General features: G+C 38.4%; 1 protein-coding gene across 1 annotated transcript in view; it reads right to left on the bottom strand.

The window, feature by feature from the left end:
- Positions 1-10,906: 10,906 nt before the first annotated feature.
- The window catches only part of LOC104945017 (SH3 and cysteine-rich domain-containing protein 3-like), a 7,951-nt gene continuing 5,930 nt past the window's right edge, over positions 10,907-12,927 (bottom strand). Inside the window, exons 11-13 of the mRNA XM_010770639.1 lie at positions 12,737-12,788; positions 12,031-12,168; positions 10,907-11,164 (exon numbers count right to left, since the gene is read on the bottom strand). Of these exons, the coding sequence (XP_010768941.1) occupies positions 10,907-11,164; positions 12,031-12,168; positions 12,737-12,788 (448 nt within the window). The remainder of the gene's footprint in view (positions 11,165-12,030; positions 12,169-12,736; positions 12,789-12,927) is intronic.

Here is a 12,927-nt window from a genome sequence, read left to right as displayed (position 1 = left end):
GAGAGGCATTCGTGAGATCAGGATGTCATGTGCGAAAGTCTGCTCTGTATTTGTGCACTTCTTGTGCAATGCGAATACATCGAGCACAACACAAGTTCCTTGGACAGAACCCGGTCCTTTTTGTCCGTTAGATTTATGGCTGTTTATGTTATATACAGATATTAAATTTGTCTCTAAAATTAATCGTCTCTAGATGTGATAATCTAAAAACAGAGAATGTAGAAACCAAATAACTCTCTCTTTGACTCTCTACTTCAAGACGAGGCAAGTCAGCCTGGCCTAATTGCCTGCGAGCGATGCACTATTACTGATAAACCTAATTGATTTGTCAAACCGCTGGTGATAATAATTAGGTGTGTAAAAATTAACAAAATCAATACATGACTTTATAGAGAGAGCATGTTAGAATCAGTAAATAGTTAGTTTAAAAATTAGTTTCGCAACTTTAATAGATGATTAATAGTCACCTACGTTTAATAGCAAAGGGGGGGTTTTGCTTTTGAGAAGCCAAGAGGTCTTAATTCAGTGGGTTTCGTCGCAATTTTTTCGCCCGTCCGCGGCCCTTTCGCTGATGTGTTAAACGTAGTGACGTATATCATCTTTAAATTAAAGTTGCTGAAACTAATTCTTTTACTAACTTATTTAACTGATTTAAAATTTGGTTCTTTTTATTCATTGTTTAATTGATTTTTTTGTTAATTTTACACAACCTAATTGATTATCACCGGTTTACAAATTCAATTAGGTTTGAGTTAAAGTGCTCCTTTAATCTAAAAATAATTGGTTCATAGACGGTTTTTATATCAAATCTAAATAATTAGAGACAATTTAACATAAACATAAATGATAAAACATATCATGTTTAATAAATCTAAATGATTAATTGACCCCCTTTAACTAAATCTAGATGACTTTATAGACGACTTTTACTAAACCTAAATGACCTATTTTATTCCATATTGATGAGTATAAAATCGTGTAACCAAGAATTAAGTTGTTTTAATGTTCACGGTTATTATAGATGGATTGTATTTAATCAACAAAATTTTATGTTCACAATAACTACTTTTTAATGAAATTACAGATAAATTATGATAATTCAAAAAGTGAAACAATTGGTGTATTAATATACAGAATAGATGAGTTATAAGGACGTAAGGAAATCTACGGTCAAATGAATCATGTCAGTAGGTGTACTTTTACGTATATTGCATGTCCATTTGTAAATTAAATTTGTCAAAAAACGTTGAAATGTATTTTTATGGTTATATATTAGATTTTATTCTTGAATTTATAATGATACGTATAATTTTAGAGAATAAGTGTAGGACTTAATGTTTACCTTTATTTCCATGTATTTACAAGAACACGGGGTGGGGGTTTATGGCTAAACTTTTTTGCTACCGTGAAGGTCCTCGGGTCATTTCCGGTATCTGTTTGGTAGCGGTCATCCGCTCCAGCTCTTCAAATATTGCAGTACCCATAAGGAGCCGTACACATGCCGCAGTGTTTGCGTGGCTGTGTCTTTAGTTGTAAGCACAGTGGCGATCTGTTGTTATTAGCATCTGGTTAGCTAGCTATGCTAACGAATTTAAAGAGCTTTTCTACAACCAGGTGGAAGAGAGCTCTCTCCTGAGAGGCTCAAATAACCTCAGCTCAGTGAGGTTAAGGCACACCTTGATATGATCATTATAGTTATTAATGAGACATTAGAGACTCAATGAAAAACAGGTATAAAATACTATATGACAGTAACAAAAAAGTTGTTAAAAATAACAAGAATAGAGTTTAAAAGGGGAGAGATTTGTAAAATATCCAAAAAGAAAAATCTGCTTACAGTTCTGTTTCAAATGGGTGTTGAAAGATGTACCCATAGATCTCCTCATGTTGCTCTCAAAGTTCACCAGATTGATACTTTTTACTTCAATATTTAAAAAAAGAGGAGGTTAAGTCCCCCCCACTTAAATCATGTTCACATGGATACTAAATACATTTGCACACATCTTGTGTCCATATCTTTCTGTTTTGGTGGTCATGCCACACCGTCCACACATGCATGCATGCAGTCATGGTGAGATATCTGGATTAAGAGGTTACTTTTTCTTTGCACAGCATGAAAGAAAGGCGAAATGAATGGGATGTGATTTTAGTTTTTTTAAGCAGAGGTTGAGTTCAATCATTTGTACGGCCCTCGGAGGATGTTGTAAAAATGTAAAGGAAAAAGGTTCCCCACTCCTGCTGTAAATAATAATAAAAACCCTTGATTTATAACTTAACATCTCTGTCTCTATTGATCTGAGTATATTATAAAGAATAGCCAGCTCATTGAGGAATTATTATTATTATTATTATTATATCAGATGGTATATTACGCTGTTTTTTTTCTGCTTCGAATAGTTCTCTCTTTTTTCACCATACGTGTGTTTGCATCACTGCTTCTTGCTGTGTTCAGCCCTATCTCCATCACCCCTGCACTCTGTCTCCTAACCCTCGCTCCCTCATTTACTTTCGCTCACACCCTCCGACTCATTCTTGCATCTCCCTGTCTCTTCAGCTCCCCCTCTCCTCTCTTTCTCTCTGAGGCGTTGCAGCGTATGTCCCCCNTGTATCTGCTACAGTTCTCTATCAGATAGACGGTTCGGCCACACGAGGCCGACATGGAAACGCAGAAAACGATAACGAAAACGGGTCCTAAGGTGGGTAGACGACTACCCACCTTAGGACCCGTTTTCGTTATCGTTTTCTGCGTTTCCATGTCGGCCTCGTGTGGCCGAACCGTCTATCTGATAGAGAACTGTAGCAGATACAACCGTTATCGTCCTCGTGTGGCTGCAGCCTTAAAAAGAAATGAGCAAATTGTGGTAATTACACGCCTTTCGGTCATACATACAAATATTACTCATACAAATGTAATCAAATGTTAATAGCTGAAAGTCACTATTTCACAGTTACTGGAGGTAATGATTAAAGGAACAGAGCATGTTTTCTTAAAGTTATGTGGCTGTCAAACTCAATTTCATCACGGCCACATTAGCATTATGGTTGCACTCAAAGGGCCGGTTGTAAATGTAAGACTATATAAAAATACATTTATAAATATTTTATATATATAAAATAATGTATTATATTACATTATTGCCTCTGAATAGGATTATTATCGGATAGGGTAATAACTTCATAATAAACTACGTCTGAAAGCAGAAGTCTAGGGGAAATAATTGCAAGTCTCTTTAGTGTAAACGTCACCAAATGATTTAAAAAGGAAAGCAAAATTCTGGAAAAAAAGTCAAAATAAAAAAAAAGTGACATTTTGAACAAAAAGTAACATTTTGAAAAATAAATAACATGAATAAAAAAGGTCAAATTCTTCGAAAAGGGCAAATTCTAAGAAAAAAGGCATATTTTGAAGAAAAAAAGTCAAATTCTGAGAAAGAAGTCAAATTCGAGATGCATTATGCTACATGTAGTTTATGGGCAACGTGCTTCTGTAAATCGCCATGTAACTGTATAATAAACATATTATATTCTTTGCAAGCTCTTGTGGGCCACATAAAAGATTTGACCCCCGGGCCTTGAGTTTGACACCCCTGTTCTAAAGGCTTAATTAGTAAGCATGGGGCTGGATAACTTAAGGAGATGAGAAGTATTAATACCCTTTATAGCAGGGGTGGGGAACCTTTTTCCTCTCAAGGGCCATTTAAATGTTTTCAACATCCTCCGAGGGCCGTACAAATAATTGACCTTTGCTTAAAAAAACTAAAATCACAGCCCATTCATTTCGCCTTTCTTTCATGCTGTGCAAAGAAAAAGTAACCTCTTAATCCAGATATCTCTAAGGAGAGAGCTCTCTTCCACCTGGTAGTAGAAAAGCTCTTTAAATTCGTTAGCATAGCTAGCTAACCAGATGCTAATAACAACAGATCGCCACTGTGCTTACAACTACTGTATAGACACAGCCACGCAAACACTGCGGCATGTCTAAGGCTCCTTATGGGTACTGCAATATTTGAAGAGCTGGAGCGGCGTTCCGGTGCTCTCCGTCAGCACTCCTTTCAGACGAGACATAACCACGTGACCATAACATAACCATAACATAACATAACCACGAACATAACCACGTTACGCTCGTGTTGTGTTCAAGGAACCTGTCCTTGGCCAGGAAAAACAGGCACTCGCTTCTTTAATTATGTTGCGGTCTAGATTTCTTCTTCTTTTTTGAAGTGAGAAGTTGTCCGTCAGTCGGACTGACGGTTGGACTGACGGACCCCCCTCCCCCCCTCTCCAAAACAAAAACTCTTCGGTTCTCCACGAATTACACAAGTCACCCAAATCAGCGTTAAAAAAGCGGGAGGCGCCGAAAAGCGACTAATTTGCATCACTGAAGAAGAAGGAAGGAACAGATGGAGATGTTCTGCTACCCATCTCTGAGCCAACCTGTTGGGGCTGCCCTGTTGTGTCCACAGATTGTCTTATAGTGACAGACAGTGTCCCACCAGCCAACGATCGAATCTCACCAGGGTTGTATTCCCTATGCTTCCCCCTACTTGCAATCCTCTTTTCTTCACTACTGTGTGTTGCAGAACATACCAGAACAGTAGCAGTAGACTGCTCACACTCCTTTTACAACCATAACAAAGACAGACTGATCGGTTTCCAGACCCAAATCCCAACAATAAAAAGGGAAAAAGTTGGCAAATAGTTTGAATTCACAAAGTCTTAGAGACTTGCTTTTTCTCTCTTTACATTAAAAGTATCTTAAATCGTTGCTTTCACATAATGTAGCCACTCATTTGATCCAAAACAACCTTCAAGGTACCAAAAGCTCTTTAAAGGGAAGGATAGCTAGTAGGCAAACTAAATTACGACTGAAAGAACCAAAACCAAGTTATATTCCATTCAATTCCACATACATGATTGCTTCTGTTTTAGTAACATTTGCTAAAAATACAGTGCCCGATTATTAACTATTCAAATAAATGGATCCTTTTATGTATTATTTATATTTGAGAGTCTTTGAGGTAGTCAAACAGTAGTTGAACTAACTGATTGTTGGTTTTACTGGTTTGGTTGGCAATTCAATGGAAAATCAGTGATATTTAAACTCTTGTCACTCTTTGTTGTAAGTCGGAAAAATGCAACCCGCAGGAACAACTGTACTGTACATGTAACATGACACTGCTTTTCCTAGCAAGCCGAGTCAAAACTGTATGAACTAAGGTTAAAGCAAGCTCTCTGGTGCAGACGACATCTTGTTTTTTCAGTAAACCTCGACTTGCTCTCCAAGTGTTTCCCTCAGTTATATTCATTCTCCTCTTCTTCCTTTTGCACTTCTCTCACCTCAACAATGTCCTCTCATTCTCAGATAAAAACACAGTCAGCAATAGGACCCTTTGGGAGTTTGTGGGAAAACCAGCCCTCATCTTTCATCTTCCCATCCTAGAATTGTTCTTCCCCTTCTCCTCCTCCTCCTCATCTCTCTCCCCCAGCCACTTTCTCTCCATCTTTCTCTCTCTCCCTCCCACCAACTATCTCCAGGATTATCGATTTAGCGTAGGCTGTGATTGAGTCTCACTGGGTGTAATGCAGGCCCTAAGGTGTCTTCTGAATGGAGAGCATCATGAGTTATGGACTAACTATAGTCACTCTTCCACAACACCTGAATCAAAGGCAGACACGACACACAAACACACACACAAACAAACACACACTCACACACCACATAACAGAATACACACAGCTTTCCCCAATGCACTGGCCGTCCTTTACAAAAACAAGAACACACACACATATTGACACACACACTCTCTCTGATGCTCATTGTTTACATACGTAACTTTAACTGACCTAAAAGGTGTCATTTTAAAACCTCTTGTGCTTTTGCTCATTTGCATTCAGATAAAATAACATCCAGCAGTGGCCTCTGACATGTTTTCTTCACTTATACAGCAATAACAAGGTATGTCACACATTCCTGTCTACTATTACATCCATCATTCAACACCATATACGTTTTTCATACATAACATAATTACATCGTAGTTTTGTATATGTCATGACAACAAAACCTTCAAATCTTTGAAACCATTGATGGCTACAGATGAGCACGATGTACAAATTCATCTACAAGACAAAAGACACCCAATAATAAACATTGTTATAAAAAATACAGCTTAACTCACCGTTAAAATAGAAGACAGGAAGTGCTGGTGAGACATCTGGGTAATATCCTTTCAGGCATTCTTTCGAAGCTCAGCAGCAGTAACCAGGACAGTCATCATGTGGCTCGTCCATGCTCGGTGAAAATAATCTGAAATGTAAAAAACACAGTAGTTCATAGTACAATTAAAACAATGACACTACCTTCCATTAAGTGCCACGTCTGCATTTCAGAGGGAAATATTGTACATGTAATCCACTACATTGTGTACAGTACATATGTTGTTTTATTGTGTTTTTTTCTGCTTGATGTTTGTTCTTGATGTAAAATAAGATGTATGTCTACATTGTAAAAGGGACGAGGAGGAAGAGAGAGAAAGAGATTGTCTTGCCTTATTGTCTATTATTGATTGCCGTGAGTAATACATTTTAAATTACATTTTGGAGTGTCAACTTAGACATCGAGACACTGCAATTAATTGATTTGTTTGTATTATTGTCTGATGTTTTATGGACAAAGCTTAAGAAATGTATCGCCGGATGATTTCATAAATAATCTAATAATGCTACTTACTATAGTAGCTTCTTTTGCTAAGCACCATTTTGAATTAAAACCTTTAACAGACAAAGAGGATCTTGTTGCGTTGGTTGTTTTACATTACCAAGCTATCTAAGTAACATTAATCAATATATGAGTGAAATGTTTTAATTTCCATGGTGGTATTGTATTGGACCTGCCTAAACAAATCTAAAAAAAAGAAACAGAAGTCTGCAATGCGAAATATAGTAACCTTTGATGTAAAAAAAAAAAAAGAATACTAATGCCATTAACTAGGTAACCTACAGGAAGCATGATAAAGTGTTGGGTATTTATGAAATCCAATCAAATTGCACTCAAAAATAAACATGCATAGGCCTACTGCATAATGTAAATATGTGTATGCGTTTCAAGACAATATTGTACAATAGGCTCTAACTTTTTCAAATATCATGACTTTTTTCAGTTAATCTAAGAATGTCTAAAGTTGAATGTTAGGGCAGTAGGTACAATGATCTTTTATTATTCACCTTGACTGGGACAAGTTTACATATTGGCAGAACATCTACTTTTAGACTCTCCCTTGACAATTACAGATTTTACATAAGTAGCATGGCGTTAACAAGAACAATTTACCTTAATTTACAATGTGAACAGCACTTTGCAGTTAATGTCTGACTGTCAGTCTGAGGAATTCCAGCGGCAGGTAGAAAATGACGTTCGCCGTTGTTAGCACTGTTAGCTTAGCATAAAATGATATCTATCAACAAACTCGACTAATTTATTCAACTTTTTATTCTCACCTCGACTTAACCTGTCTCGCTAGTTCTAGCCTAACTGCTAGTAGTGTATTAGTTGGGTTAATAAACACAAATATGAAACTTTTTTTCAAGTTAGTAAACTTCTAGCTGACTCCACTTAAGCAGCCAGGCACTTCCTGTTACGTTAATTACAACACCTGCGTGTTGAGTTCCGCTGCTTCCGTTCCCCCAACAGCCCTGACGTGTATTTATTATTATTATTATTTTTTAATCATTCATTAATTTATATATTCGTTCATATATTTTGTATGTATCATTATTAACATGTTGGATAGCAGCAGATTTGTCTGTGTGTGTGTGTGTGTGTGTGTGTGTGTGTGTGTGTGTGTGTGTGTGTGTGTGTGTGTGTGTGTGTGTGTGTGTGTGTTTGTAGTTAAATGGTGCTTAGTCGCACTTAAACTAGTTCACAATGCTTTTGATATTTTTCTTCCAGAATATGTTTAGACAACATGTTTTCATTTGAACGTGTAGGCCTACTATTGCCTAAATGCATGTTGGCCATCTACAATAAAAAAATGACTTCACATAATGAAACCAAAAGCACTTCAAGGATTGGAACACTTTACAAAAATGAAATTTTGAGTGTGAGTCCCTCCCTTAAGCGCAGATGTTCTCTGCAAATTGGTTGACAGATTTTCTTTCTATGCTTTCCCAAACACTGCATTAATTACAGAAGTTTTAAAGGAAACTTTGATTGTATTTCCTCTGAAATATGAGTAGCACTTTGTCAAAGACTTAGTCAAATAAAAAATAAAAATATGTTATCATATGTAACAACAAGTCAGCCCAATATCATATGCCTCAATGAATGGGCCCACACTTTTTAGTGGACAGGGACTCTAGTGACCTGATAAATGACAGTTACAAAATGCAAAAGAGAATACATTTCTACAAATAGAAATACCAAAAAGATCTGGGATAGTAAAGAGAAGTAAACAACACTGAAGAAATCAGGTGGCACAGAAAAAAGTTCGGCTGTTATTTTGAATACAGTACACAAAATAATATGACTAAAATGCTATGGATATGTTTGCATGGTCATATATGAGTTCAATAGTAATCACCTGAATAAACAGAATAGATTTCAGGGGACAGTTTGACCTCACTTCTGTACACATACTGAACTACCAGGGACACCATAGTATTGATGCTAAGGGAGCTTGTAATAGGTGTGCATAATTGATTAAAAGGCATTTATTTGAACATGTGCTGCTGATGTCTCCAAATGCTCGCTTTTATCCATGCATTAACCCTCCCCTCCTCCTCAAGCATCTTCCGTGCCCCAAAAACAAGACGCTCATTGTAATTCGCGAATCCTATTAGGATTGGCCCCAGAGTCGGCCTCTGCTTAGCAAATAAATAATGGTAATGATGATGATCCCTCATCTTGTCACTAGGGCTCTCCCCCGGGGCCCCCGCAGTGCAGGTGGAGGGATCCTCTCCTGTCCTAATTGGTTCCAACCCTGCAGTCTTCTCTCCAGCCTTTTCTCCCTCCCTCTTTTTCTCCTCACTCTCTCTCTGGGCCTCGGGACTCACTCAGTAAACTTGTCTTTCTTTATGTGTGAGTGTGTGTGTATTTGTTTGTGTGTATGTCGTCACTATCTTTTAATTTATTCTTGCAAAAGCATGAGATGAGACTTATACACCAGCACATTTTTTGTCTTTCTGACCCTGCGTGCACCGACAAACACTTACACACTCACGCACGCACGCACGCACACACGCACGCACACACACACACACACACACACACACACACACACACACACACACACACACACACTATGACTCTGACCCCTGGCCTGCAACGAGCCTATATACCACTATCACCATACCTCATTACAATTCCACTTTAAAACAGACACACAAGATTGAAAAATCATTTTGGATGTATGAGTAATGGAGATTAATAATCATACAAATCAGATTAAATAATTGAATTGTTGGCACCTCAATGAAAAATGAATGGGAATAAAATGGATGTTATTCTTCAAGTTATTAAAAGGATCTTGTCAAGGATTTAATCTAATGCTTCAGAGGTTCTGTCAGGAAATATGAGATTTGATACACATTCAAACTGTCCTACGCACACTTACACACCTATGTGTTACAAAAATGGAAGAAAAATAAAACATTCAAAAAATAAATCAGGTCAGTAAGCTTTATATAAAGCCTAAAATGTTGTTATGTTCCGTTGAGGACTTAGAAAAGAGACAGTTTAAGCATTGGCCCATGGAGCAGACTTTCTGAAATATTTCTCTAAAGATCAATACCTTCTCTGCTAGGCAAAGAGAATCTCTAATATAGTTTTATGTTATTATTTCTCCTCACACATTGTTACATTTCTCACTGGCTGGCAGAGGAGAAGATGGATTTTCTATTCGACTGGATGCTAAATGTGGTTCTGAACACGGTGGGTCAATGAGATGATGCAGAGCCTGCACTCTTAAAAAGGGATGCGCCACATTCTGCACATCCATAAGTGCAGTTTGACACCTCACAAAGTTATATTACCTTTTGATGCTGTGCAAACGTGCTGCAAATTAAGCATTCAAGAAGATGTCTGATATGCATGGAAAGTAACAAGCTGTGTGCCTGAAACTGCGCCCATGGGTGTGATCATTAACAACTTGGTATCACGGATTAGGGAGAGGGAATTATCAAGCTATTATCTGTCACGTGATCTCTGAATTTAGAAAGAACCATAGATAATGAGGAAAGCTGATAATACAATGTCTGCATGGGAACATAATCACTTAAAAACACTGTATTTGGGAAGTCTCATGGTTTCTAGTGACCAAACATAATTATTCCAGCAGCTCTGCACAGTTTTTCAAAACCACACTATCATTAAATAATTTCTCCCTATTTGCCAGCCTGAGATGTTTTGGCCTGGAAGCCCCCACATTCGCTTCACAACTATTATTGACAATGAGAATGTAAGCTCTACAAGGGGCAATGGGGACCTCTGTTGGGTAAAATCATCATTGCATGATCACTGTGTCTCCGGACCACTTTGTTTTCAGTGTAGTATACTTTTACACATGCAAAATCTTCTTATATATTACATTAGATTGTAATGTATTGGGGATTTGTGAAATTAAAAAAATAGTGCTTTATGTTGAGGTTATGAACCTTTTATAACTCTCCAATGTTATGTATGTGTCATTGTTTGATATAAACCTGAGCAAATACAAGTTTAACAGTTGGTCTCTTGATGTGGTGTCTGGCATTAAACAGATTCATTGCCACAGCATCAAACCGTCACCCCACCCCATGCCCTCAACCTCTCACCAGTGCACTCTCATACTCAGACACACACACACTCATATAAAATCATCCACCCACCCGATCCACAAACATTTTGGCAACCCTCCTCCATCCTGCCTGTCTAGAGTGGCAGGGTCAGGGGGTCGGGGATGACAACATGGCAGCTGTGATATCTTCCAACGCGGTTACCATGGGTCCTCAGCCACATGAAGCAGAGGCTGTTTCCCAGGAGGAGGTGACCCGTGTCTGAAGGGGTGCCCTGTTGTCCTATCAGAGGGCTGCTGAAGCCTGGCAGCGCTACCTGCTCGGGCCACGCTGCTCCCTTTTTCCTTTGACAGACAACAGAGTGGGAAGGAGGTGTGACCAGGCAACTCATCATCTGCATCCAAAAGTGATCGTTGAAAGAATGAGAGAGAGGGAGAGAACAACATAAACATAAACAAAGGGGGGATCTATCCTAGAGTAGTGACACAGCAAATGTACAAGAATTAAAGAATGTATTGTATTAACAACAATCAGAAGGCAAGATGAAATGTTAAAATAGATATGTACGTTAACAAATAAAAGTGAACCTGTCTCTGTCTATCTAGCTGTCGTGTTATCCAGGCCTGAAGTCACTAGTGGAATGTCTCTTTGGACGTTCAGATGCCATTCCCTGCATACCTGATCTCTGAGCTGTCACTTTACATAGCGAGCCATCCCCACAGTGTTTCCTAAGGATAATTACACTGCACTCAGGGTAGCTACAGAAAATAGCTCTGCATCCTTTTGAAGTTCTGGAAAATGCCTCCGTCTCATTTGAATTGAGAAACAAAATGATAGATAAAATAAAAGCTTTCTCCCATCCAATATGAATGACTCCAAAAACAATAATGGCTCAGAAATACAGCACATATTCACCAAATTATGTTCAGTTACTCAGAAATCTTTGACAGTTCCTTTTAACACACACACGCATACACACACACACACACACACACACACACACACACACACACACACACACACACACACACACACACACACACACACACACTGTCCAGTTTCTCTCCTGTCTCTCTAACTTTGTCTTACTGTATTTAATAGGGCAAGATACTTAAGCCTGAGTTGCTCCCGATGGTCAATGGTGTGTGTGTGTGTGTGTGTGTGTGTGTGTGTGTGTGTGTGTGTGTGTGTGTGTGTGTGTGTATGTGCTGTGTGTGTGTGTGTGTGTGTGTGTGTGTGTTTGTTTGTGTGTGTGTTAACCTGGTCTTTCTTCAGAGTGATTTGGCCCCTCTCCTTGTTGCAGACAAAGGAGCGAGTGACAGTGTAGACCCCCTCTCCTGCTCGCACTCGGATGATGTAGTTGGCCGGGAAGAAGCCGGTTCTCTCTCTGATCTTCCCCTGGTGGATGAAAGCTTTTACAGTGAAGTGGTGCAGCCCCAGTTTCTAATGTAGTGTTCATGAACATATTGCTCATTGTAGCTTTGTAACCTGAGTGACCTGAAAGCAAAGACCAATGTCAGGACTGTAAGTGCAATAGCTAATCAGGGGTAGATAGACACTGTATGGTGCGGCCTACTTTGAATGATGTTCATTCAAAGAAAAAGCCTATTTAACCATAGAGACCAGAATGAGGGAAATAAAAGTGGGCTGAAGCCTAGAAACTGTAAATTATAAATGAATATTTTGACTTGGAACTTTTTTTAAAGTATCATTTTGAAGTATAAAAGGTCAAAACTTAGGAACAGATTGCCATCTTGCAAAACTGCAGATCTATGTATCAGAGTTGAACGCTTTACTCGTTTCAAACCTCAATCCACAATAACTCTTCTTTCTCCAAAAACGAAGTCCTGGAGAATGAACAAAATCTACCTAACTGATCATAAAGCGATTGAGAAGTTTCTGTAAAGTAAAAAAAAAAAAAAACACACAGAGGAATATGAGAAAACTAATCTACAGTAGGACTCACCTTCCACCATTCCTCATTGGAGTCATCTATCACTGTGATGCAGTCACCAGCACTTGGGAACACAGGATATTAAATATTCAAATAAAGAAGAGACACAAAAAACAGTATGTTTGCTGGCAGTGAGACAGTCAGGGAAATAGTATAAAAGAAGAGCTTTACAGACACTAAGAGAGAGATTAAGCGAGTTGTGG

Source organism: Notothenia coriiceps, unplaced genomic scaffold (genome assembly GCF_000735185.1).
Source record: "Notothenia coriiceps isolate Sejong01 unplaced genomic scaffold, NC01 NC01_scaffold00009009, whole genome shotgun sequence".
Lineage (NCBI taxonomy): Eukaryota > Metazoa > Chordata > Actinopteri > Perciformes > Nototheniidae > Notothenia > Notothenia coriiceps.
The sequence above is the reverse complement of the archived record's forward strand: the minus strand, read 5'-3'. Positions and strand labels throughout refer to the sequence as shown.